This window comes from Elgaria multicarinata, chromosome 3 (assembly GCF_023053635.1).
Source record: "Elgaria multicarinata webbii isolate HBS135686 ecotype San Diego chromosome 3, rElgMul1.1.pri, whole genome shotgun sequence".
Classification (NCBI taxonomy): domain Eukaryota; kingdom Metazoa; phylum Chordata; class Lepidosauria; order Squamata; family Anguidae; genus Elgaria; species Elgaria multicarinata.
Genome location: NC_086173.1, coordinates 14,630,665 through 14,658,166, shown reverse-complemented (window position 1 = coordinate 14,658,166; position 27,502 = coordinate 14,630,665). Strand labels below are relative to the sequence as shown.

Here is a 27,502-nt window from a genome sequence, read left to right as displayed (position 1 = left end):
GTCTGCAGGTCTTCTCCGCATACTTAGAGAGGCGCCAGGTTTGGCAGTCATGGCATCAATCCAGCTGGGTCAGACTGGTGACTGTAGGTGACCTCCTCCCGGGTGGGGGAGAAGAATCCAGGTGTCCAGCATGTGAGCTTCACTGGCTAGGGTTTGATTTATACAGCCATTTTGATATAGTGGTCATACAACGAAGCCATGCCAAATAGACTCTTTAAAAGATGCTTTGCTGTCCTTCATCCAAGCAAGTCGTTTAAAGCAGCTACGTTCATTGAACACTTCAGCTTCATTATTTTAAAGTTTAAAATCCAGAGTCTTCCTCTTTTATTTTATTCTGTTTTTTAGTATCATTGAGAATCTCCTTCACAGCTTTTCTCATCAAATCCTCCATCACTATTGCTTGTTCTGACTCCCTCTCTAAGGTTTCTCAATAATAGCATGCCTGATGAAGGGGCAAATCGATCTCCAACTATATCTGATACCATTTGATTCTAAAGTATCGGTTATAAAAAAAAATCAGCTCTGTGTATTAACTCTGCAAGCATTATAACTTCTGATCAGAATGCTGCAAGCATCTTTATTTGGGACTAGAGCTAATGGTTCCTTTTGATTAACAATACAAAGAGACACCTAAAGCAACGATAATTGTGTTGGCTAGAAGAGAAAGTACAATATTCATATTAGCCTAATATCTTTATTAGACCAACTCAGAGGTCGTAAAAAACATGCTGGTGTTTGAGATTTCCAGATCTCTTTATCAGGCGGATGTTACACAAAGAAAAGGGGGCAGGTGGAGGGGAGAAAAAAGAAACCCAGCTTGATTTTGAAGGCGCTGAGTCTGTGTGGTCAGAGTCTTAAACGTGGGAGGAGGTTATAAACGCTCAACCAGGTGATGTGATGGATGAAACTTGTACCTTTGGGACAAAGAAACAAACAATAGTTGATCCTGCATATATGAACATGTAATTAAAATCCAACCAGATGTTCCTTAGTAGGTGGAAAACAAAAGTTGAGAGAAACGAGACAGTTTTTACATTAACAAAGCTAGAGATAATTTTAGATGGTGGTGTGCTTGGTTAAAAAAATAAAATCAAAAGAAGCCAAATCTTGGGACCATCGGGTTGACTTTTTGCCCTAATAATGGATTTTAAAATAGAAAACCAAGTCTATTAATATGTCATGGTTTGCCACCCATCTACAGAACTAGTGGAACCATTCTTCCATATTCATGGCTAAATCTTTGTCCTTGTTTTTCTCTTGCTTAATTTTTGGGGAGATATTTTTAATTTCAATTCTTAACTTTTCTATATTCAGTATATTTGTAAATTCAGCTATAAACCCTGGTCATACTTTGCTGCTTTCTTCATCATCAGAGGAAGCACATGCTTTATGAACCGCACAAAAGCAAAATCTTAAGTCAGTCAATTGGGCAGATGCAATCAAAGAGAGCTCCAGAGTGGCTTTTTAAAATGGCCATCAGTCTTTGAATGATCAAACATGTTTCCAACACATATCAGAATCACAATTATCCTGGAAAACATTCAAAATGTAGGTGGTAATTTGTGGGTTTGTTACCAGTTGTTTAGGAAGGATGCAACAGTTTAAGCAGGGTCAGGCCCCAAAGAAAATCTCAGAGGTCATAGAGAGGCAGAGTGTAAGAGGTTAATGAATGGATGACCAAGAAACTCATATAGAAACACCAAGCCAGAAGAAGAACCTGGGTTTGAACAAGAAACCTCATGGCCTGATACTGGGGCCTGACCTGATAAGCTACCCAGGACTGTGCGAGTTCAGGCCCTAGACCCTATGGAAGAGAACAGAGAAGTGCATTGTTAACTATAGTCCCCCATAATTTGCAGGCAGTCTGAGGCCTCTGAATTAGCCAGGCCAGGTATGAGTATTAAGAGCCTGGCCTCCTTTCTTGTGTGGTTACAATTGCAGAGCCTCTTGCCCGCCACACTCTGCATCCAAATTTGACTTGGGCAACTTACTGCAAAGACCTGGGGTTGGAGAACACACACACCAGGTCTGGCTCAGGATACAGCTGTCCAGGGCCCCAGCCTTGCCTTGGCAGTAATTTTGCCAGAGATCACTGGTGTGGAATTAGCTTCATACTGATAATGTCTTTGTTTTTCAAAAAAGTCAAAATGTTGATTCAAAGTGGCTTTAATCTTGTTCTAGCTTTGGTGTTTTTTGGGGGTTTTTTTTGGTGCTTGTAGTATTTCAGCTGACTCAATGATTACTTTTTGGGTTGTTCTGTTAGGTGCTTTGAAGTTTCCATTTGGAAGGGGAAATGCAGGTTATACATTTTATGACAAATAAACAAGAAATGGTTGTGCAAATTAGCTTTACATTTTGATGAATAAATAGAATCTTCAAAGTTAATGTCGTGGGGTGGGGTGGGGTGGGGGTGGGGGGGCTGCTGTTCCTTCCTTTACCTGCCCTTGGGCAATTCTCTCTTTACAGAGAGCCTCAGCCAACGAGGGCGGCTGGCCTCTGTGATGGTTGAGGACGGAGACGGAGATGGCAGCACCATTAGCCAGTCCGTCGCCATGGCCATTGCAGGCTCCCCCTTGCCTCACCCCCACCGCTCCACTGCCTTCCAGATGCCATCGGTGGTGAGTGTACACTGACGTTGGGGCGGGTAGGGGCAGAGAATAGAGCCCCTGCTTGATGGGGGAGGGAATTGTAAAGGGTTGGGATACCCCAAGACCCTCTCCCTGTAGCTAAGAAACCACATCTGTTGGGAACCTGTGCGAGCCCGGGTAGAATGAATTCAAGAGCACACTGGAGTCTTCAGACATGCATTGGCAGAGAGGCTGTGTGTGTATGTGTATGTGCGTTCAAAATTATGGTACACTTCATCTCAAAGCCTACAGGAAATTAATGGTATATGGCAATGTACATGAAACAGCCAAGAAATAAATAAAAAGCATCTCAGCAGATTGAAATGAGCACCGCAGCCCACATAAAGATGTTCAGGATGAGCCTTTTGTGGAGCGTTCAGAGAAGGAAGGATGCATATTCTGTTCTAATGTAGGCCACAGTGATTAAGGCATTAGTTAAGGTGTGCGAAAGCAAGGAAAACCCCGTAGGGGAGTAAAAAATAGCCAAAGGCAAGGGCGGAACCAAGGAATCTTCTACAATAGTATTATTAGTAAAAGTTTTATTAAAGTGCCAAGTGCCTACGCGTTTCGGACGCGGTTGCGTTCTTCCTCAGGACTTTATAACGTTAGTGCAGTTGTCTGCAGAAGCTGCTAGGCGAGCATGAAAGTATCAATTTACTAATAATATTATTGTAGAAGTTTCCTTGGTTCCGCCCTTGCCTTTGGCTATTTTTTACTCCATTAGTTAAGGTGGATTGAAGTTTCTTAAAAGCATTATTAGTCAAAAACATGCATGTGGAGGCCATTTATTCTGGATGTTCTGCAGGGCACCGCTCTTACTCCCGCCCCTGGGGTTCCAGCGGCTGTTACAGCTGGGGTTGATTGAGCCCAGGCACGGTGATCATGTGTGACTCAAGGCTCACGTGGTGAGAAGGGGTGGGGGGGCTCCCTGCGTGGTGTGAATTGGAGGGGCTGCCCTGAGCCTGGGCTTTGGTTTTTTTGCAGCCTCCCCGCCAGCACAGCCTGCTGTCTGCTGAGGCGAGTCGCAACCTTCTGGTGTGTCTCCTTTGGGTGTTGAAGAACGCAGACGGAGCTGTGTTGCACCGCTGGCTTGCTGATCTCTCTGCTCTGCACGTGAACCGTCTCCTTGACCTCCTCTACCTCTGTGTCTCGTGCTTCGAGTACAAGGTTAGAAGAGTCTAGCAAGTTCTGGTACTTGGCTTCTCTGTTTCCCTCTCCTTCCCAAGACTGGGGCCAGGACCCGGAGTCCTGTATGTAGCTGGTACAAGGATGGGTAGATGGTAGATCAGGATCTGCTGGTAGATCATTAGGTGGTTAGCAGTTGGTTGGAGGGGGTTTCTGGTTCCCAGTAGTTTACCAATAGCAAGTAGCAGTAAAAGCAATAAAGAATTCCCTGCCATGGCTGGCCTTGTGTCAGTCACTTATCGCCCAGTCTTCGTCTTCGCCACCTGTAAAGTAGTATCCTTTGGACTAGATCTTTATCTCCACTGCTTTAACAAGCATTTTGCATCTAGCTCCTCCCCCTTCCTTCCAGCCACTACTTTGCACCTGGCTCTTGGAGTTCTAGTAAAACCAAAGTAGTTGACAGTCCAGGGCTGTGGAGTCGGCACATAAAACCTCCGACTCCGACTCCTTTAATTATATATCGATATAGGAAATAAATTTCCTATATATTTCCTACATCGACTGCAAGCACGCAGCTTTTTAGAACCCTAACCTGTTAAAGCCCGGGTCTAAAGGCTATAGCTAAGACGTTTTGGGTTTTTTAAAATTTTATTTATTAAAGAAGCCCAAAAATGAAAACAATGAGGTCATATTTTCTAAGATCCAAATAAAAATCTCCTTTACTGTGTTACATGATATGCTCTCATTAGACCCATGTACAACTTGCACACGTTCTAATGTGACTCACACACATACACACACACACTTGTAAGGAATCTTTAGACATTGGTCATAGAGCGTCTGTGGCTAAGTAAGGTGATTCTTATCTAAATGAATTGCTTGACCTAGCCTTGTGATTGCTCTCAGCCCCATTTCTGTGTTTTTTTCCTCATCTCTGTTGGAGATGGAGGGGGCTGCCTCAAAATGGAGTCTGTACTGCTCACTCACAGGAGAGCTACTTCGTAACAACTGTATTTTATTCCGTTAAAAGTGAAAGTTTATTTTTGTGCTTCCTTTCCTTCCTCCCCCCCACTCCCTCCCTCATACACCCCAAAAGACTCTTTCCTCCCCCACAAACAACCCAGTGGGGCCCAGCGCTTACCGCAACCAGCCAAGATGACCAAACTCCTTCTTGTGCTTGGAACTCACATGCTTGGAGCACTAGAGTCATGGTGACTGGTCTGAGCCTGCCTGTGAAGGAGCAGCGGCACTCTGGAAAAGGCGGCACATTGATCCGTCTTTTTCTCTGCTGCTGCCTATCCACTGAGGGGGTCTGAATTTCTCTGGCCACCTGGACTGCGAATCCAGGATTTTTGTCCAACCAGCCAGAATATTTTTGAATTGGCTGGAATCTGGACAATCTTGGTTTTCAGGGACATATCGCAACTCTATATGCAATTTAAATTTATTAGGAGTCGGAGTCGGCACATTTTTTCCGACTCCAGTAACCCAAGAATTGCTTCCGACTCCACGACTCCAACTCCAACTCCACAGCCCTGGCACAGTCTTGAAGTCTGTCCACCTTTGAGCTCACAGACCCTTTCCCCAGGGATTGGAATGGAAGCCCAAAGCGCAGCTCTTGAGCATTCTTGTCTCAAGCCGCCCCCCTCCCCACCGCTTTCTAAGAGCATAGAATCATAGAATAGTAGAGTTGGAAGGGGCCTACAAGGCCATCAAGTCCAACACACACACCCCGCTCGATGCAGCATTGCAATGTTTAGGCAGAGCTGATGGCTGTTAGAGATAAAAAGTTCAGAAATGTACCCAATTTGGGGGGTTGGGGGACATAACCCTAATGTAGCCCATGTTTGAATTAATGCAGGAACAGTTCATTTAAAATACCATCCGAATGTATGTGGACAGGAAATAGCAAGAAAGGAAATAGCAAGAAAGGTAGTACGGTGAACATTATCGCGATGTTGTGTTTTTCCTTGGTAGCTGCAGATCTCAAACTTTGTGAGAACGAGGCAGGCAGAGATGGGGTAGAGGCAGGTACAGGACCTCTCCCACCGTCAGGAGCTTGGCAGAGCTTGGGAAACAGCAGGTGTGCTGTGATTTGGCTCTCTAAGGAGTCTGCTGTTGCGTGGCAACTGGCCAGAAGCCACTGGCAGTTGGCATAAAATGATGTACTTTCATTTGGCTTACGATGAAAGCATTCCCATGGGATATTGTGAGATCTGATAGCGCAGTTGGCTTCAACCAAGGCCTGCAATGGGGAAGATCTGATAGCGCAGTTGGCTTCAACCAAGGTATGAGCTGCAATGGGGAAGGGAGGCAGCCTTGCACTTGGAATCCTGGCATGTCTGTTTGCTGGAAGTGAGGTGTGAGACCTTGCAGGTCCTTTCTAGAGTGTTTGGTACTGGGCAAGAAGGACGGCCGACCTGTCTCCAGCCAACAGCTTTCCCTCTGGCGAAGCTGAAAGGCCTTTGCGCGTCACTGCTCAGCTCCTCTTAAAATGTGCATTTGGGCACTCCCTTCTCTGAGCACTTTCCCACGAACTCAGGGCAATTGAAGGACAGATCTTGTTCTGGGAGTTAAACGCCTCCTCTGGCTTAATGAGTCCCTGCCAACCCCACAGGGCAAGAAGGCCTTTGAGCGTATCAACAGCCTCACCTTCAAGAAGTCTCTGGATATGAAAGCACGGCTGGAGGAAGCCATCCTGGGCACTATTGGGGCACGCCAGGAGATGGTTCGACGCAGCCGAGGTGAGAACTACAGCAGTGAGGGGTGGGGGCAGCAAGCGTGAGCGAGTAGTCTTGCCCCCAACCCCCATCCCCCAGTCCCCAAGCAAAAAACCTTCAGGTCTTGAAGCAAGCCGGCATAAACAGCCAGGATAGGCAAGAGAGACCTCTTTAGAATTGCATGGAGGTGGTATCTAACCCCGGTGAGATTAAATAAAATAAATAAGATGAACTCAGCAAATTGTTGGAGAGGTTGTCAAAAAAAAAAAAGGAACGTATGTACATATGTGGTGGGAATGTGCATTTGTACAAAAATTGTGGGAACTGGTGTTTAATGAGATAAAAGAAATTTTAGGAATGGAGATTGGAGAGACACCTATAGTGGCGTTGTTATCATTATATGGAGAATTAAATTGTAATAAAGAGACAAAAGAATTGATAACGAATTTGCTAACAGCAGCAAGGTTAATGATGTCTAGGAACTGGAAGGTTCAAGGGGATTACCATATAGAAGATTGGTATAAAGAGATTTGGGATGTTGCTATTAACGATAAATTAACATGTAATATAGAAGTGAGACGAGGAATAACAAAAACGAATGATTTTGAGGGAATATGGAAACAGTTCCTAGAATTTGTTTTATCTAAGGGGAGTGGGAAACCACCTCCAGAAGAAACAATGAGATTTTGGAAAGAGGAATAAGATCCCGGGGTGGGGGGTGCACTTTTATGTTAAGTATGATTATGTTAACAGATTAAGCTAGAATATATGTTATTAAGGTTATCTAACATTTATGTATTATGTTGTTTTCTTTATTGTATGAGTATGTTTAAGTATTGAAATAAATAAAAAAAAAGTTTTAAAAAAATAATAGAATACCATATATGGGGAAAGAAGGAGAAAAGCCAAAACATTTGAGCCCATGTCCCATAATCCTTGCTGGCTATAAAGGAAGGCCAGTCCCTTCTTATGAAAATGTGAAGGAAAGGAACCTCTCGTGCAAGCACTTGAGTCATTACTGACTCTTCGAGGGACGCCTGCTTTCACTGACGTTTTCTTGGCAGACTTTGTAGCGGGGCAGTTTGCCATTGCCTTCCCCAGTCGCAGTTCCCTTTCTCCCAGCTAGCTGGGTACTCATTTTACCGACCTCGGAAGGATGGAAGGCTGAGTCGACCTGAGCCGGCTGCCTGAGAACCAGCTTCCGCTGGGATCGAACTCAGGCCGTGGGGAGAGTTTCGGCTGCAGTAACTGCCGCTTTACCACTCTGCGCCACACGAGCAGAATGTGAACTACATGTGAAATCCTCTTTTCCTTATTTCCTCTTATTTCTGTTCACTGCTACTGGGTAATGAGAGAGCCCCTAGCCATGTACAGAAAGTCTGGCTGTATCCTAGCTGCTTGGGTCCTTCATTGATAACTCATGGTGAACTTGCTGTCTGGAACCCGTTCTGTGCCTGAGATGCCCTTTATTCCCTTACTACACAGAGCGTGGACCGTTTGGAACTCAAGAAAATGTTCGCTGGAGGAAGAATATTGCCCACTGGAGGCAGAATTCGGACAAGGTGGACAAGTGCGTTTGTACATAACAGCTTTGATCTTGCACCAAGAGTATGTTGAATGGCCCTGAGATTGTGGAGTTGAGGGAAAGCATCTTTGTCTGCCCCGCCCCTTTCTTTTTTAAAAGAAAATATTAACATATATTCAAGCGCAGGAGGGAATCCTTCAAAGAAAATAGTGTTGATTAAACAGGTGGGGTTTACCCGAGGGAGAGGCACTTCACGTGAGGAAGCACTTGGAACTAACTCAAATAATTTTTTAAAAAGCTTCTTATAACAGTGCCCATTCAACATCTGGGAGAGTTGCACAGTGCCATATATGTACATGCACTTTCTCGAGCCGTGGAGGCTCATGGCTGGAGCGTGGGGTCAACAAAGCACTTTGAATGCTGGCTTCACTGCAAAAAAGGTGAAACCTGGTGGGAAGAGGTCTGGATCCCTCCCAATCTGTTTGAAGGCCCTCCCATTGGTTGAAATAATCCTTTTGTCATCCTTTCCCTGGGCTTCAACAGCTTCATTGAGTCCCAAACAAGACTCAAGATTTTATTTGTGCTTTTCGTTCATCACCTGAGAACTATAGGGTGACTGATAAATTTTAAGAAATAAAATTTGCAGTGCAGTATTCCTAAAATTTATAAGTAATTAAGAAAACCAGCTTTCCTTTGCCAGTCTAGCTTTGACATGCAAACTTACAATGGCAGGTCCTTTTTGTCCTTTTAGCTCTTCCATTATTCCAGTGGAGTATTTGTCCTTTTCAGTGTGAGCTAGCCCATGACAAACGTTATGGTGTGATCAATCTCCACAGAAAAGGAAGTTACCCAACAGCACGAACCGAACTGAGGCTCCAATTGCACAATGGGCCCTCACCATTCCTGAATGTGTGAACTCTGCCTAAAGTGTTGATTATAAATGGGAACAGAGAATTAGTTTGCTGCACCACCAGGATCACATGACATTCAAAGCATCCATCAGATTCTTGAAAATCCCCTTGTTTTTATAGAGGAAAAGGCTGTGTCCAAGGGAAAGAGATGCCTTTTACTCTGCTGTCAACTCCCCTGACCTCAGCCTGCCATCACTTCCATGGCCCAACTCTTTTTCCTCATAGGAAAGGTGCTGCAGCCCCTTGATCATTTTGCTGGGTAGCAATTGCCTTGAGAAGAGGGTTTTAGCAAGAACTAGGGCTAGGAACAAACCAGCAGTTCCTTGGGAGCCTACTCACTTTGGCTCCACATCTCTTACAGTAGAATCCTTATTAGGGAAAAGCAGTTCTAACCATGGATGGCACAGTGAGTAGAAAAGTGCCAAATAACCTTGCAAGCCAGAATTGAAATCTGGTGGCCCAGAAAATCTTAACACACGCCTCCTTCATCTCTTACTCAGGTCCAAGGATGAGATGGAGCATGATGCTCTAGTGGATGGGAATATGGCCACAGAGGCCAACATGGTGGTGCTGGACACTCTGGAAATCGTTGTGCAGGTAGGATCCGGCAGGGGCTCCGGCCTTGCAAGGCTCTGGGATTCCATAGGCATAAGTTGTGTTTCCACTGTGAGATTCTACTGCCTCTTGAAGGCTTCCCACACTAGAGGCCTTCAAGAGGCAGCTGGACAACCATCTGTCAGGGATGCTTTAGGGTGGATTCCTGCATTGAGCAGGGGGTTGGGCTCGATGGCCTTGTAGGCCCCTTCCAACTCTACTAGTCTATGATTCTATGATTTGTCACTCTCTCTGCCCTGGAGATCTCTGAACTGGCCCTGAGTACCCAAGAAAGAGTGGTAGGTTGCTTCCTAGTATACTGTTGGATCTTGCAGAAATGTCTGGCAAGCTTCTGCTCAGGAACATTTAAAAAAAAACGGAAAAAAGAGAAGAGAGGAAAGATTCCAAGGGCAGTAGAAAAGGAGAGACCAAATGTATTCTGTTTATTAAAAATCCTATTTGTAGGATAACACCTTGTTTGTTTCCCTCACATGCTGTTGGAATCTTTCCTCCTGTTCATGGTTCTACTCAGAACCGGTTGGGCAAAGGCAACCAGGAAGGGCCTAGGGGTGAAGCACAGGTGGGCCAAGGCAGAGGGAAGAGGATGGACCAGAGGTCCCAAGAAGGGAGAAGGTGCCTGGGTCAAGCAGTGCTTGTCTGTGCTCCACCAGTTACAGAGCCAAACTTTCTGTGTGAAAATCCCAGACCAGGGGCTGCTAGGAAGAGAAGGGCCTCTCCCCAGACCCTCATCACTACCTCTGACTGTGCTGGATGTTCCTCACATGCAAGCATGGAATCTGGCATCCCAAGGCTGATGACTTTCTTTTTATCAAGGCCCTGGAATTTGAACCCTAAATGAGTTAAGGGGGATCTGTGCAGCAGTGGCTGGAGGGACCCCAGAATTTAAAACTAGGCTGCAGCGACAGCGTGTTCCAAGCAAACTCTTTATCAAGGGAAACGTTAATGCTTCTTAATAAGTGTTTGGCACAACCTTTCTTGTCCAGCTCAGATCAATTGTCCCAATCAGTTGATGTTTTTAAAATTAAAGGAACATTAAATGCCCTTTGATAAAGAGTTTCTTTGAAATGTGATGGAAACCATATCTATTTGTGCAGCTGTCTTTTTTGTTCTTGGCCTTTCTATGCCTGTGTTTGAGCAAAGATCACACGCAGGGCTATTTGAGTACAGAGATGCGGAAAGGCAAGGCCATGAAGAGTTCAATCTTGTTTAACTAGCACAAATAATTCAGCTTGCAAAATTGGACTTTTTCAGAACTTGGATTTTCCTGGCACTGATTTCCTGGCAAGGCATTAACACTGAAAGCTCCATGTGTTCCCAAAGGTGGATTTCGTGGATCATGTCAGGGTTGTATCTTCACCTTGGCCACTTATGGCCAGGCGGCTTGCATGTGTTAGCGGTGCAGCATGGAGTCCAACTTGGCAACCCTGCCATATTGTAAAATTGGGTTTCAATATCACTATTCCTCCCGGAGGGATTCTTAATTTGAAACTAGTTTTTCTCTCCCCCTCACCCCCTGCTTATTCCTCACAGACCGTGATCTTATCGGAAGCCAAGGAGAGTGTCCTGGGTGGGGTGCTAAGGGTGCTTCTGCATAGCATGGGCTGTACACCTAGCGCGGCCTTCCTGGAACACTGCTTTGCCACCCAGAGGGCACTAGTGAGCAAGGTGAGTGTGCTTGGGTTGGGAAAACTTGGCAGAAGCAAATGCTCCTCCTGAATCAGTCACTTTTGCAAAGCCTCCGGTTCCACTCCTAAGAGGGCAGCGGAGGAGGACAAATGACTGCCTGTGTCCAAGCTCCCCCGGATCTGGTTCTAACTAGAGACTGGATCCATTACGGGCCCTGGGGGCAAAAAGGGCATAGCCTCCTCTGTGCTGTGCAGTGTGTCTATCCCTCAGGTCTTTAGCTCCTCTTTATCACCCTTCATGTTCCCCAACCATTCACTTTAAGATCTGCTTGAGGGGCCTTGATCTCTAGGAATGCCGCCTTTTTCGGAGATTGCCTAGCAGTGCCTGGAGCAAAGTTTACTCAATTATGGGAGTGCAGGAATGGAACAGCCTCTGCAAAGAGGCCGACCAGAGCCCCACTTTGTACTATTCCCGGAGTCAGGTGAAAACCTGATTTGCAAAGGCTTTTAACATTGGGTCTTGGCACTTTAACGTTAAGTGTTTTAATTCCATGCTTTTAATATTATCAAGCTGTTGGGCTTTATGCTTCTGTCATACACACTGCTTTGACTGCAGCTAGTAAAACGGGATTTTTTTTTTAACATCGTTAAATAAAGTAACTTTAGTCTTGTGCTTGCAGTTCCCGGAAATGCTTTTTGAGGAGGACACAGAATTGTGTGCCGACTTGTGTCTACGCCTTCTACGCCACTGCAGCAGCCGGGTGGGCACCATCCGCACCCACGCGAGCACCTCGCTCTACCTCCTCATGCGGCAGAACTTTGAGATCGGCAATGTAAGTGCTCGGTGTGGGAGTAAGGAGGCGCTGGGGCTGCCCTCTAGTGCCTCTTCCACCATGGGGCTGCTTCCTGGGAGGATCTCTCCTCTTCTAGAGTATTGCGTCCAGTTCTGGGCACCACACTTCAAGAAGGACGCAGACAAACTGGAGCGTGTTAATCAGAATACCATGGGGCACTTTGTCAAAAGCTTTGCTGAAGTCAAGATATATGACGTCCACAGCATTCCCACGATCCACAAGGGAGGTTACCTTATCAAAAAATGAGATCAAATTTGTCTGACAGGACTTGTTCTTGACAAATCCATGTTGGCTTCTAGTGATCACCACATTGATTTCAAGGTGTTTACAGATTGACTTCTTTATAATCTGCTCCAGAATATTTCCCAGGGATGGATGTCAGACTGACTGGTCTGTAGTTCCCAGGTTCCTCCTTTTTGCACTTTATGAAGATAGGGACAACGTTAGCCCTCCTCCAGTCGTCCGGCACCTCACCTGTCTTCCATGATTTTGCAAAGATAATAGACAAAGGTTCTGAAAGTTCTTCTGCTAGCTCCTTCATTACTCTAGGATGCAGTTCATCGGGCCCTGGAGATTTGAACTCGTTCAAGGAAATTAGGTGTTCTTTGACCATTTGTTTATCAATCTCAAACTGTAATCCTGCCCCCTCAACTTCTGCTTCACTTTTTCTAGGGGGGTCATAGACCCGCTTTTAGGAGAAGACTGAGGCAAAGTAGGAATTGAGCACTTCAGCCTTTTCTTTGTCATCTGTTATCAATTTGCCATCCTCATTAAGCAGTTGAACCACCATTTCTTTCCTCTGTCTTTTACTACTCACTTATCTGAAGAAAGCCTTTTTATTGCTTTTAGCATCCCTCGCTAATCTCCGCTCATTCTGAGCTTTAGCCTTCCTGATGCCATTTCGGCACTTCTGCACCACTTCTCTGTACTCTTCTTTTGTAGCCTGGCCTTCCTTCCACTTCCTATATGTATCCCTTTTTGTTTTCAGGTCATCTCTAAGCTTTTTGTGGAGCCACATTAGTTTCCTCTGTTGTCTTCTATCTTTTCTCCTTGTTTGAATTGTTTGTAACTGTGTCTTTAAAATTTCCTTTTTTAAATACTCCACCCATCCTGCACTCCTTTTCTCATTAGGCTCACTTGCCACGGGACCTTACTTATCATAGTTCTGAGTTTATTAAAATCAGCTTTCCTAAAATCCAGAGTACGTGTATGCCTACACTCAACTTTTGTCTCCTTCATAATCAAGAATTCAAGTATGACGTGGTCACTTTCCCCCAGAGTTCCCGTAACTGCCACTTTATCCACTAAGTCATCCCAATTGGTCAATATCAAGTCAAGGATTGCCAATCCCTAGTTCCTTCCTCCACTTTTTGTAGGAGAAAGTTATCACCCACACATGTCAGGAATTTCTTGAAAGGGCTGCTTTTGGCAGTATTGGTCTCCCAACAGATATCAGGGTAATTGAAGTCCCCTATCACTACTACATCACACTTCCTTGAAACACTGGCAATTTGTTTCTCAAAAGTTTCGTCCTCGTCTTCTCCTTGATTGGGTGGTCGGTAGTAGATTCCGATTATCATGTTCTTTTTATTCCTTGCCCCATTTATTTTAATCCAGATGCTCTCGATGGGGCTCCCAGTCTGATCCGCCTGTATTTCTGTGCAAGGATAGGTATTTTTAACATATAGTGCAACTCCACCTCCCTTTCTATTTCTTCTGTTCTTTTTGAACAAGTTATGTCCTTCAATTGCTATATTCCAGTCATAGGAGTCATCCCACCAAGTTTCAGTTATACCTATCAAGTTGTATTTGTCTTCATGTAATAAGAGTTCAAGTTCGTTCCGTTTGTTTCCCATGCTCTGGGCATTAGTATATAGACATCGAAGACCATGTGTTTTATAGTCTGGCTTTGTTCCTACATTGTTGCGGACACTATTTTGGGGCACTATTGGAGCTGTTCTCTGTACTGTGGTGCCTTGGCCTTCATCCCTTGTTGCCTCGAGGTATACGTCTCCCGCCCCCGTAAGATTCAGTTTAAAGCCCTCCTGATCAAGTTCTTCATGCTGTGGCTGAACACATTCTTTCTAGCCCTTGTGAGGTTCAACCCATCCCTTGCCAGCAGTCCAGGTTGATCAGGGGTCTGGAAACAAAGCCCTATGAAGACAGACTGAAAGAACTGGGCATGTTTAGCCTGAAGAAGAGAAGATTGAGGGGAGACATGATAGCACTCTTCAAATACTTAAAAGGTTGTCACACAGAGGAGGGCCAGGATCTCTTCTTGATCCTCCCAGAGTGCAGGACACGGAATAACGGGCTCAAGTTAAAGGAAGCCAGATTCCTGCTGGACATCAGGAAAAACTTCCTGACTGTTAGAGCAGTACGACAATGGAATCAGTTACCTAGGGAGGTTGTGGGCTCTCCCACACTGGAGAACCACCTGTCAGGGATGCTTTAGGGTGGATTCCTGCATTGAGCAGGGGGTTGGACTCGATGTGTGTTTGTCTGTCTATCTGTTAGCACCAAGAACTTGAAACCTAGACACCTGAAAACTTAGCATGCATACTAAGGGGATCCTGGGATGTGCACCACCCCAGTTGGTTTTAAAGACACATTAATTAATTTTAAGTAATGTAAATGTGTCCATGTGTTTGAAGCCTGTATTATCTTCTTCAGGCACTAGGTGGAAGACTTCCCTAACCAGCATGTACCTTTGCAGTCACTGAAGTTTGACGTGGGTGGGTGGGAGGTGTCACCATCTGAGGGACAATGTTATACAGCTGCTCCTTACCCCTGCTTTTTTTGGGGGGGGGGGCTATAAGGATGCACCATGGCAGGGTGTGTGCCTAGGGGTGCCAGCTACATAACTTAGCTTGAAGGCGTCGCTGTATCTATTCCAGCTCGGGCAGAGGCGGGCACGATGTGTCCAACTCTTAATACCTGCGAACATTTGCTTGAAGGTTTCACTGTATCCCGCTGAGGTTTCACTGTATTCCAGCTGATATAAAGCTGGATCCATTTGCTAGTGGTGCCAGTGTGGTGTAGTGGCTAAGGTGTTGGACTGGGAGTCAGGAGATCCTGGGTTCTAGTCCCCACTCGGCCATGGAAACCCACTGGGTGACTTTGGGCCAGTCACAGACTCTCAGCCCAGCCTACCTCACAGGGTTGCTGTTGTGAGGATAAAATGGAGAGGAGGAGGAGGATTATATACGCCGCCTTGGGTTCCTTGGAGGAAAAAAGGTGGGATATAAATGCAATAAATAATTTGCTGTTTCATAAATAAAAGAAGTTCTTGGCATGTACAGGTTCTTATCGTGTGCTCCTCTCTTGTACAGAACTTTGCCCGAGTGAAGATGCAGGTCACCATGTCACTCTCCTCGCTCGTGGGAACTTCACAGAATTTCAACGAGGAGCACTTGCGGCGCTCCCTGAAGACCATCCTGACCTACGCTGAGGAAGACCCAGAGCTGCGAGAAACCACCTTTGCTGAGCAGGTACCATTGCCAGCAGACCTGTAAACCCAACCAGAAGCTTTTGTCAGCACTAGTGCTTCAACCATAGCTTGGCCGAGTTAAAAAGATGTGTCTTGACACCTTTTCCAAAAGCAGAGAGAATAAAGAGCAATCATAGCTCCAATAGGATGTATTCCACAATTTGGGGGACATGGAAGAAAGTCTTTCTCTTGTAGTTGGGGTTCCACAAGACTCGGGGCTCAGCCCGTTGTTAATTCCTTTGTATTCATTGTCCTTGGGTAATCTTATTCAATCTCATGGCCTCCAATATCATCTGTATGCTGATGATACACAATTATATCTTTCATCTCCGGAACTTTCTGCTGACGTTCAGGATCATATCCCAGCCTGTCTCTCAGATATCTCAGCTTGGATGCTTCATCGTCGCTTGAAACTTACCGTATTTCTTCGATTGTAAGAGGCCATCGATTGTAAGGCGCACACTAATTTCAGTACCACCAAAGGAAAAAAAGCTTTGATTCTAAGAATAATAATCACACCCACGATTCTTAGATGCACCCTGTTTTTAGAGATGTTTATATGGGGGGGAAGTGTGTCTTAGAATCGAAGAAATACGGTAATATAGCAAAGACAGAATTGCTTGTTTTCCCTCCCATACCTTCTCTCCATCTTTCATTCTCTTCTATTACTGTTAATAATGTTATACTTAGTCCAGTTGAGGAAAATCATAGTCTTGGTTTTATATTCAACTCCTCACTCTGTTGGGGCAGTAGCTAAGTCCTGTCATTTTTTCTTATATAATATTGCCAGGATCCAATCATTTTTGTCTGTCTCTTCTGCCAAGACTCTTGTTCATGCACTGTTTATTTCTCGGCTGGACTATTGTAACCTTCTCCTGACTGGGCTTCCTTCTTTCCACATCAGTTCGTTGGTTTCTATTCACCACTCTGCTGCTAAGATCATCTTCTTGGCTCGCTGCTCTGACCATGTTATTCCACTCCTGAAATCCCTTCATTGGCTTCCAGTTCACCTCAGATTCCAGTATAAGCTTCTCCAGTTGACTTTCAAAGCTTGTCACAGTCTAGCTCTTTCCTATCTTTCTTCTCTCAGTTCACATTATTGCCCTGTTCGTGCTCTTCGCTCATCGAATGCCATGTTTCTTACCCGCCCAAGGGTCTCTACTTCTCTTGCTCGGCTTCGTCCATTTTCTCTTGCTGCCCCTTACACCTGGAACACTCTTCCAGAGCACCTACAGACCACGAGTTCAATTACAGTTTTTAAAGCTCAGTTGAAAACTTTTCTTTTTTCTACAGCTTTCAGAACTTGATTTTATACTGTTAGCGTTATTGTGCCCTGTGCCTGTTTGGTGCTCACCTTTCTTATTGTTTTATTGCAATTTTATTAGAATGTAAGCCTATGTGGCAGGGCGTTGCTGTTTTATTTATTTATTTATTTATTTATTTATTACACTTATATACTGCCCCCATAGCCAGGGTTCTCTGGGCGGTTTACAGAAATTCTAAAAAATTAAGATAAAAACGAGTATACAAAATTTTAAATTCTAAAACACAGAACATACACACATAAAGCATTAAAAAACATTAAAAACGAAAGATGTGAGTGATTAAGATGTGCTGCCATATGCCTGGGCAAAGAGGAAAGTCTTAACCTGGCGCCGGAAAGATAGCAGGGTTGGCGCCAGGAGAGCCTCATCAGGGAGATCGTTCCGTAGTCTGGGGGCCACCACTGAAAAGGCCCTGTCCCTCGTTGCCATATTATTGTTTTGCTATGTACATTGATGGGGCTATATAAATAAATAATAATAATGCCCATCAGGTGGGCTCTTCAGAAGGCACCAGTATCTTCCTCCAGATTTTAATAATTGGACAGGTTTGTTAACAACTTTGGTAAATAGTTGTTAATGAAATTTTCCATCTTCAGATAAACCCATTCATTCTCTTTAGTTACGGAGTGGAGGGGCCTTCCCCCTGGCATCCCCCTGCCCCAAACAAAAGCTCTTTGGTTTTGGAGCAGTGGAAAAGGTTAGCGAAGAAGGTTTGCAGGTTCAAGGCGAGCCCAGCATTGCTCATAGAATAAAGTGAACAGGGTTGTGCTTCAGATGACAAAGGAAAGGCTGAAGTGCTCAATTCCTACTTTGCCTCAGTCTTCTCCCAAAAGCGGGTCTTCTCCCAAAAGCGGGAAAAAGTGAAGCATAAGTTGAAGGGGCAGGATTGCAGTTTGAGATTGATAAACAAATGGTCAAGGAACACCTAATTTCCTTGAATGAGTTCAAATCTCCAGGGCCCAATGAACTGCATCCTAGAGTAATGAACGAGCTAGCAGAAGAACTCTCAGAACCTTTGTCTATTATCTTTTTGAATTCATGGAAGACGGGTGAAGTGCCGGACAACTGGAGGAGGGCTAACGTTGTCCCTATCTTCAAAAAGGGCAAAAAGGAGGAACCTGGGAACTACCGACCAGTCAGTCTGACATCCATCCCTGGGAAAATTCTGGAGCAGATTATAAAGAAGTCAATCTGTAAACGCCTTGAAAATAATGTAGTGATTCCTAGAAGCCAACATGGATTTGTCAAGAACAAATCCTGTCAGACTAATTTGATCACATTTTTTGATTGGGTAACCTCCCTTGTGGACTGTGGGAATGCTGTGGACGTCATATATCTTAGGACTTCAGCAAAGCTATTAGGTGGATTCACAGTCGGCTACAGAATTGGACTCAAAGAGTGCTTATCAACAGTACCTTCTCAAACTGGGGGGAGGTAATGAGTGGGGTACTGCAGGGCTCAGTCCTGGGCCCAGTGCTCTTCAACATTTTTATTAATGATTTGGATGAGGAAGTACAGGAAACGCTTATCATAATTTGCAGACGACACAAAATTGGGTAGGATAGCTAATACCCTGGAAGACAGAAACAAACTTCAAAGTGATCTTGATAGGCTAGAGTGCTGGGCTGAAAACAACAGGATGAAATTTAATAGCGATAAATGCCAAGTTCTACATCTAGGAAATAGAAACCAAAGGCACAGTTACAAGATGGGGGATACTTGGCTCAGCATTACTACAAACGCGAAGAATCTTGGAATCGTTGTAGATGACAAGCGGAATATGAGCCAACAGTGCAATGTGGTTGCAAGAAAGGCAAATGCTACTTTGGGCTGCATTAATAGAAATATAGCTTCCAAATCGCGTGAGGTACTGGTTCCTCTCTATTTGGCCCTGGTTAGGCCTCATCTTGAGTAAGGGAAGATTGAGGGGAGACATGATCCTCACTCTTCAAATACTTGAAAGGTTATCACACAGAGGAGGGCCAGGATCACTTCTCGATCCTCCCAGAGTGCAGGACGTGGAATAATTGGCTCAAGTTACAGGAAGCCAGATGGCGGCTGGACATCAGGAAAAAGTTCCTGACAGAGCAGTACAACAATGGAACCAGTTCCTTAGGGAGGTTGTGGGCTCTCCCACACTACAGTCATTCAAGAGGCAGCTGGACAACCATCTGTCAGGTATGCTTTAGGGTGGGGGTTTGGACTCAATGGCCTTATAGGCCCCTTCCAACTCTACTGTTCTATGATTCTATCTCAAGCCTGTGTTTGATCAGGGGTGCTTACTTTAGCTCACATGCATGCAGCATCGCTACTTTCGATGGAGGCAATTGTGTTCTTCTGCCTATTCTTCGTGGCTGTCCATAGAAGTTAGTTCCTCTTCTCCCTGCTCAGGTTCAGGACCTAGTCTTCAACCTGCACATGATCTTGACAGACACAGTGAAAATGAAGGAGCATCAGGAGGACCCTGAGATGCTGATTGACCTGATGTACAGGTATGACAAGAGTCAGGTTCCCAGGTAGGAAAGCAGTAGGAAGACATGGAGGTGGGCATAGCTTTGCTTTCTCAGCCTCAGTTCCTTCCTGAACATTCCCCAACAGGGATGATGGGTCAGGATAAAAGAGCCAGGGGGTTCCATTTGGGCCTGGGACAGCAGGATTCAAATTCCAGATCAGCCATGGGCTCATTGGTCAGTTGCTCACAAGCCAGTACCAGCCTTGCTTCTCCAGCAAGAGATGCAGAAGCTTTCCAGACAGGAAAAGTGGTGATTGTTTTCTTACTGCTTTAACTTACACGAACCTCATCCCTTGCCACACATATCACAACATATAATGGAAGCAGGTAGGCTACCCTTGCAGCCCAGGAGATAACTTTGCTGTAAGGGATGACCTGGGTGTCCTTTCATAATATAAGGGGGCTGAAAAAGAGGGGGTGGGTGTACAGCTTGCAGATAACATTAAGGAAAAGGCTAGAGCAATGTCACGAGGTTGGAGAGAGGCTTTCTGGGTTTTTTTATCTCGAGGTGGATGCGCGTAAGCAGAGGGCTGGAAGTTTAATTAATACAAGCAGAAAGGATTTGCACTCTGCTTCCAAAACATTTGCTTTGAAAAGTGTGAGTGTTTTCAAAAAGCACAAAATGGGGGGATGGGAACTTCTGTTGTTCATTTTGATGACGTCAGAAGGCGTAGTTCAGTAGATGTTCCTGTGGCCAGTGCAAGCAATGCCTGTGCCTGACCCGGGGAAGTGCAGCAGCTGTACTTGAAGGTGGGGAAAGCCGTTTGCTTTCAGAAGTGAAGCTTCTCCTGTTGGGGGGCGGGGGGCGATAAGGCAGGACAGAAGCAAGTCATCCTAAACAGACTCAGTGGCAAAGCCAGACCCATAAAACTCAGAACTCCTGTCCCTGACCAGGATAGCGAAGGGGTACCAAACGTCTCCAGACCTGAGGCTGACGTGGCTGCAGAACATGGCGGCGAAGCACTCTGAGCGTGGGAACCATGCAGAGGCAGCTCAGTGTCTGGTGCACTCTGCTGCCCTGGTAGCTGAATACCTGAGCATGCTAGAAGACTGCCGCTACCTCCCCGTGGGCTGTGTCACTTTCCAGGTAAGAGGCGGGGATGGAGGGCAGGGCATCCCAGGGAAATTTATTTATTTATTTTAACTATTTATTACACTTATATACCGCCCCCATGGCCAGAGCTCTCTGGGCGGTTTACAGAAATTCTAAAATTGAGATAGAAACAAGTATACAAAATTTAAAATTTTAAAACACAGAACATACACACATAAAGCATTAAAAACTGTTAAAAAACTAAACATGTAGTGAATAAGATATGCCGCCATATGCCTGGGCAAAGAGGAAAGTCTTAACCTGGCGCCGGAAAGATAGCAGCGTTGGCACCAGGCAAGCCTCGTCAGGGAGATCGTTCCATAGTCTGGGGGCCACCACCGAAAAGGCCCTGTCCCTCTTTGCCACACTCCGAGACTCTCTCAGAGTAGGCACCCGGAGGAGGACCTTAGGTGTTGAGCGTAGTGTACAGGTATATTCACGTCGGCAGAGGCGTTCCGTCAGGTATTGTGGTCCCAAGCCGTGTAAGGCTTTATAGGTCAAAACCAGCACCTTGAATTGGGCTCGGAAACATACAGGCAGCCACTGCAAGCGGACCAGAGCAGGTGTTATATGGTCAAACCTTCTGGTTCCTGAAATCAATCTGGCTGCTGCATTTTGCACAAGCTGCAGCTTCCGAACCGCCTTCAAAGGCAGCCCTACATAGAGTGCATTGCAGTCATCTAACTTGGAGGTTACCAGAGCATGGACAACTGAAGCCAGTTTATCCCTGTCCAGATAGGGGCATAGCTGGGCCACCAACCAGAGTTTGTAAAAGGCACTCCGTGCCACCGAGGTCACCTGAGCCTCAAGTGACAATGATGGATCTGAAAGAACCCCCAAGCTACGAACCTGCGCTGCATCAAGGCCTTGTCCCCCTCTTCTTCAGCTCGTTCTGAGCTCGGCACTTGATGTTTTAACCCCTGATTTCCTGTGGGGCAGCTTGAATGCCCAGAAGTTGGCTCACAGCTCCCCTTCCTTCCTTCCTTAAACAAGTTGTGCTCCGTTATCCCACCAGAACTGAGGACAGAGCCCAACAGCTCCCTGCCCAGCAAGACCTCTGTGCTTCATTGAGAGCCTAAGAGTTCTTGCCTTGTCGTTCTGAAGGGAGAGTGGGAAGGGCCATCTTCCCCCAACTGCACTAACTTCTGTCTCTTTCGAAGAACATCTCATCCAATGTGCTAGAAGAGTCTGCTGTCTCAGATGACGTCCTGTCCCCTGATGAAGAGGGCATCTGCTCCGGAAAATACTTCACTGAGCAAGGGCTGGTGGGCTTGCTCGAGCAGGCGGCTTCCTCGTTTACCATGGTGAGAGCTTAAAGAATGGTGCTATTGGGGCTTACAAGGGAGAGACAGCAGATGGGTTTCCAGCATGCAAGGACATCCCATGTGCCTGAGGGCCGTTGCTGCTGCTTTATTAGAGGCAGACGTGGGGGTGTGCTGGGATAGAGGAATGGGGAACCTCCAGCCCATGGGCCTAATCCAGCCCATAGAGCTTCCCCATCTGGCCCATGGGGCCTCCTTGGATTCCTCCGGGGGGGGGGGGGGGCTTGGCTTCCAAGCCCCCATCCCTGGAAAACAACATCTCCACTGTGTTTCAGAGTTAGGAGACCAAGCAGTGCACAGGGCGAACCCTGCTGAGATCTCCAGTCACAGATCAGTGATACCAGCATGGATGCGGGGGGAGGTGCTTTGCTGGCCCTGGGAGGAACGGATGCTCTTCTCAGCACCGTCTGAGCCTGTTCACGTGCCGCACACCACCACCATGAGTAGCGCAGCGCATGAATTTGAGGGCTGGAGTGGCCCCGGAAGGAGTCGTCGCTCTACCCAGCACCAGCTGAGAGACTTTCTCCACCCTGAGAGAGGCGTGCCATTCCATGCCCCTCTCAGCACAAAGAAAGGCAAAATGGGTGTGTGTGGGGGGTGACAGCAGAGGATGTGGCCATTGACATCGTCTGGCCTTCGGAGGGCCCGATAGGGGGCAGTTTGCCCCCCCCAACACACACCCCCCAAAGCATGTCCCCCATCACTGTCTAGGAAATAACTTGACTGCAAGGTGCACAAATGGACCCTTTCTGCTTCTTTTTACGCCAGGAAGAGAAGCCTGCTGGTGGCAGTGAAACCTGAAGGGTGTGGGGGTTTGGTGTGGGGGTGGTTGTTTTTTTAAAAAAAATGCTCAGGGTGAAGCATTGTTCCTGTGCTTCCTGTAACGCCCCATTCTTGCCACCCTTTTGTAGCTGGTTTTCTTCCCTCACCCTGCCTTAGTTACTTTCTGGAAGCTCAACCCATCTTTACCGCAATCTTTGGCTGCGTGCCTCCGCGGATCGCTTCCAGATTTTTGGCTTGAAGTGCAACGAATGCACCGTTGCTCATCTGAGTGCCTTTTCCTCGAGGAACAAGCACTTTGGTTTTCAGTGACGCTGCTCTTTCTGTCCCTCAACAATACGTTGAGACAAAAAGGCACTTTTTTGATCCAGGCATCCAAGGTCCCATTTGCTTTCAGCGGGGTTTAAATGTATGCAGCTGGGTGCAGGACTGCAAACCCCTTTTTTCCAGACCTTGCTGTAAAACAACAACACAGTAGCACCAAAATCTAGGTGTACAACAATTCAGTTGGTGGTAATTGTGCGCCGTCCTTGGTTTAGAGCAATGTGAATTTGCATAGTTCATCACAAGTAGCAAGGCTGAGAGGCTGATGGTGTGGCATTCCAACCCCCCAACCCCAACCCAGTGTAATAATTAGCTGCTTCCTCCCATAGGATCAAAACAAACTCTTCCTTCGAGGCCTCTACCAATTTTGCTAAAGCTTTTAACCCTTAGGCGAGAATAACTGCTAGTCTTCTACAAAACGGCATGCTGAGCCATCACTCCTGGCCTCAGGCCCTGCTTTCCATTCCCCTTCATTTTTGTGTTTCTGACACATGGATGTAGAGGCCTGTTTTGGAAGTCGTGTCGGCACTGTGTGTGTGTGTGTGTGTGTGTGTGTGTGTGTGTGTGTGTGTGTGCAAAAAAAAAAAGCTCTGGACTTGGTCAGTCGAGGCTTATGGCCCTTCTGAGTGGCTGCCTAGCCTGTGTGCCTCCCTCTGCTCTGGGACAGGGCTCAGCTATCTTACCCCCATGGCAGCTGACTTGGCCTGCACTGCAGTGCCGTCGCTGCTGGGGGCCGGGAAGGGCACTGCCGGTGTCAGCCCTTTGGGGATCAGGTGATATCAGGAGTCCTTCTAACCCTATAAAGCGGCTGACTAATATCAGCAACTCATTGTCTGGCTATAGCCGGATTTGATCATACGGTGTTTCCCTGCTTGATATCCTTTGAACCGCTCATCTGCCTCCAGGCCTCAGCCGCTGATATTATCTGTGCACACCACTTGCCCCACACTCCCCTCCTCTGCTGCTCCTGCTGCCTTGCCGCTTGCTCCTTTGATGTCATGTCTTGCCTGGTGGCTCAAGTGACCCTCTGAATTCCTGTCCCGTGTTCTCACTCCCGTCAGGGTGGGCTTTACGAGGCTGTCAATGAGGTCTACAAGATCCTCATTCCCATCCATGAAGCCAGCCGGGACTTCAAGAAGTTGGCAGTACTGCATGGCAAACTGCAGGATGCCTTCAGCAAGATAACCAACCAGGTGAGGACACCCTCTCGGGGTTCGCGGCAGGGGAAGTGGGGCAGAGGGGGAAGCCCACGTGAAGCACCTCCTCTTGGATGCTTTGCCCAGCTGCTTTCACCTTGTTTTTCACTACCTGCGTCATAAAAAGTAAACACTAAGTGGATCTGGGTGATTGGAAACGCCACAACTGGAGACACCAGTTCAAGCCTCAGAGCTAGGCAGCTATCACTTGAGGAAATCTATAAACTAGGGATGCACCTCTGGCAAAAGAGCTCCTTTTTCACACCTGCTCTGGTTACTGTAATCATGTTTGGTGTGTGTGTGTGCATTCATTTGTGTGGACAGGGCTGCTTTAGGGCACAAGGTTTGGCTACGACAGCATTCCCCAACCTGATGCCTTCCAGATGTGTTGGACAGCAACTCCCATCATTCCCAGGCAGCATGGGCAATGGCCATGCTGGCTGGGAATGATGGGAGCTGTAGTCCAACACATCTAGAGGATGCCAGGTTGGGAGAAGTCTAGGCTAAGAGTTCCTAAATTACTCTCTGGTCGTTTGACAGCACGGAAAAGTATCGCACACACCCCATCTGCTGAGCTGGAGCCCATAACCTTTGCATCTCTCTGACCCCTGCCCAATCTTGGGAGAGGGGAATGAGGCCACAGAGATTCAGTAAAGAGCAACTGGGAGCTCAGAATTCTAGAATTTGCTCCTGCTTTAATTGAGGAGGGAGCAAGGGCCTAGCAGATTCGATTGGGGGTGGGGTGGGGTATCTCAAAGCCTGAACTTGTGAGTCTTCTATTCTTACGATTAGAGCTGAACGGGAAGTTCCACAGATTCCTGTTAGGTTCACTTTGCTCCTCTGTAATCACAGACTGTGTCTACCAGGAAAAAGCTAGAAAGTGCTGCTAGGAGCCATGCTAATGGCAGCAACATCTGTAACCTGGTGGCCAAGGTCTTGGGATGAACATTTCAGGGCCTCAAATTGTTTGATAGTGTGCTAGTCCATACGGCCAGGTCTTGCAGGTGATCTCAGAAAACCCTTGGAAAAGCCTGCCTTCACGGTTGACTCTTCCGTGGTGTCTGTCCTAAATGGAATGGAGCAAGGCTCGAATTGCCAGCTTTTACTTGTTTCTTTAAGGAACTCCCAAGGGCTTTGCGCTGCTGAATACTCCCTGCCCTTAAAGAATAAGCATGGTTGAGAACAAGCTGTGGCCATTCAAGGTTATGCCTGGGCCTAACCATTGATCAGCATGTTGCAAAGGGGCGCCGAATTTAAAAGAAATTAACTACCTTCTTCCTGTTTTCTCTGTTCCCCCCCTGTCCTCTCCGTTCTTTCAATCAGGCCTCTGGCTGGGAGGTAGGCTACAACACGTCTTGCTTTTTTCTGTGTCCGTGCCTGTGGGAGTGTGCATGCTGCCTGGGTTCCCAGTAATCTCACCCCTTTCTCTGCACACTTCTCCCAAAGCTCCTCCTCCAGCTGGCCTTTACAGTGCAGTCACACAGCGGCTGAATGGAGTCCCAGATCTTCCCTCCGCAAGCTACTCCAGTCAGATATGTGTGTTGCATGCCTTGATATGGCACCAGCCCATAGAGGGAATTAAACACACCGCAGACAAAGCCCCTCTCTGAATCTCAGTTCCACGTCTACACCAGTGCTTTCATTGTGGCATTGAATCACAGTAATTTTTCAGATATCTCTGTGAAGGTTCATTTGTCTACTGACAAAAGGCCTGGGCATGTATGTGATCATGGATGAAGGCCTAGCATCTGGGAAAGGAGTTTCGCTATATGCCCAGATCATACTGGAGAGGCCTAGAGAACAGCCTTGGAAGGTCGGTAGAGACCCCTCCAGCCCTCCAGCCTCTGTTATGTTCCTGGGGCCCTCTCTATATGTGGTGTAGGCATGGTGGCCACACGGTGACCAGCACGGCAATATTTATTTATTTATTTATTTAAGCATTTTTATGCCGCCGTTCAGCCAAAAAAGGCTCTCACGGCGGCTTACAAAAGTATTTCTTGACAGCCCCTGCCCACAGGCTTACAATCTAAAAGACATGACACAAAAGGAAAGAGGATTGGGAGGGAGGAGGAGGAGGTGGGAAAGGAAAGCAAATTCAGGCACTACAATCTTAGTTGCAAAGTTCAGCAGTTAGTTGACAGTTGGCAGCAGGAGGGAGGGGGCTCTCAGAACCTGCACACCATTTTCACAAATCTCAGGGGCCCAAATGGGAGAGGTGGTCAGGGATAGCTACTCGTGCTTGGGGTGTGTCTGCATGGCAACTTCCTGTACTGAAGATTCTCAGCAGGAAGCACACGACCAGACTTCCCATTCGAGAGGGCCCCCGCTTTCCCCCGCCTTTAAAACGAGGACTCCTGTGATGCAGGTTGAACGGACTGTACCACTTCTGTGCTGTGGAGTATCTGGAGCAAGAAAAGAGGCCACTCCCTCCACCTCACTGTGTGCATCCTGCGCAGGTTCAACCTCTTTCAAATAGGTCCCTCTGATGAGCCCACTGGCACTATTCCACTGTTCGTAGAGGGTGGTGCCTTTTGCCCCTGTTAACCATTATTGGGAGCGATATTCCTTCCTGCTTGCGGGACGGGGGACAGCCACCATTAGAGCCACACTGAGCTGGCATGTTAGCCACAGTCCACCCTTCAGAGTTGTGGGGCCCCAGTGTTGGTCACTTTCAAGTGCTTGACATGAGGGCTTTGTGGTAGCCTCTCTATGGCACCTCTGTCAGCTGCTAGGCCCGAGGGTAGGGTGGGTGAAGCTGTAGAGTAGAGCCTGTCCATTTGCCACCATGAATTGGGGGGGGGGGGGAAGGGGAGGCTATTCAGGCCATGCTCTTCTTATCCTGTTGTTCCTCTGCTGCCTTCCCCGACCCTGCTTCTATTATTTATTTATTTATTTATTTATTTATTTATTTATATAGCACCATCAATGTACATGGTGCTGTACAGAGTAAAACAATAAATAGCAAGACCCTGCCGCATAGGCTTACAGTCTAAAGTGAGAGCTGCTGGGGTTTCAAGTCTGCCTTGGAGTCAGGCTCTCTGGACTAAAAGCCTTCCCCTGTAATTCTAGAAATTTTGGGATTTGGCTGTATTCACTCTGAAATTGGCATCAGAAATGTTCTTTTTATCGTGGAATCCAATAGTTTACAATTCAGCTCTGAAGTACCCAAGACCCAGCTAATAGACCAGGTTCATCTTGTCTTTTACTTTTGCACTCCTTCGTCAACAAACTGAATCAATTATCCAAGAACATACAATTCCTTTAACATGCCCTGCACAGTAGTCATTTTCTGGACATAACCACAATACTTTATTTCAAGTGCCAAATATGCCCATGGGCCCAAATAAATGGAGGTTTGTTTATCATCTGGGAGTTTGGTGGGAGGATTAACTTTTCTCTCTCCCAGTTCCAGAACTGGGCAGTGTCACTGAAAACAGGATGTGGGGATAAGCCCCAAA

At 46.6% G+C, this 27,502-nt stretch overlaps 1 protein-coding gene across 1 annotated transcript in view; it reads left to right on the top strand.

The window, feature by feature from the left end:
• The window catches only part of LOC134394156 (dedicator of cytokinesis protein 7-like), a 169,718-nt gene that overhangs the window by 113,258 nt on the left and 28,958 nt on the right, over nucleotides 1-27,502 (top strand). The window contains exons 31-43 of the mRNA XM_063119359.1: nucleotides 2,467-2,618; nucleotides 3,612-3,794; nucleotides 6,370-6,496; nucleotides 7,958-8,042; nucleotides 9,409-9,505; nucleotides 11,054-11,188; nucleotides 11,829-11,981; nucleotides 15,335-15,493; nucleotides 19,209-19,309; nucleotides 20,224-20,416; nucleotides 21,583-21,726; nucleotides 23,910-24,041; nucleotides 25,368-25,382. Coding sequence (XP_062975429.1) covers nucleotides 2,467-2,618; nucleotides 3,612-3,794; nucleotides 6,370-6,496; nucleotides 7,958-8,042; nucleotides 9,409-9,505; nucleotides 11,054-11,188; nucleotides 11,829-11,981; nucleotides 15,335-15,493; nucleotides 19,209-19,309; nucleotides 20,224-20,416; nucleotides 21,583-21,726; nucleotides 23,910-24,041; nucleotides 25,368-25,382 — 1,676 coding nt within the window. The remainder of the gene's footprint in view (nucleotides 1-2,466; nucleotides 2,619-3,611; nucleotides 3,795-6,369; nucleotides 6,497-7,957; nucleotides 8,043-9,408; nucleotides 9,506-11,053; nucleotides 11,189-11,828; nucleotides 11,982-15,334; nucleotides 15,494-19,208; nucleotides 19,310-20,223; nucleotides 20,417-21,582; nucleotides 21,727-23,909; nucleotides 24,042-25,367; nucleotides 25,383-27,502) is intronic.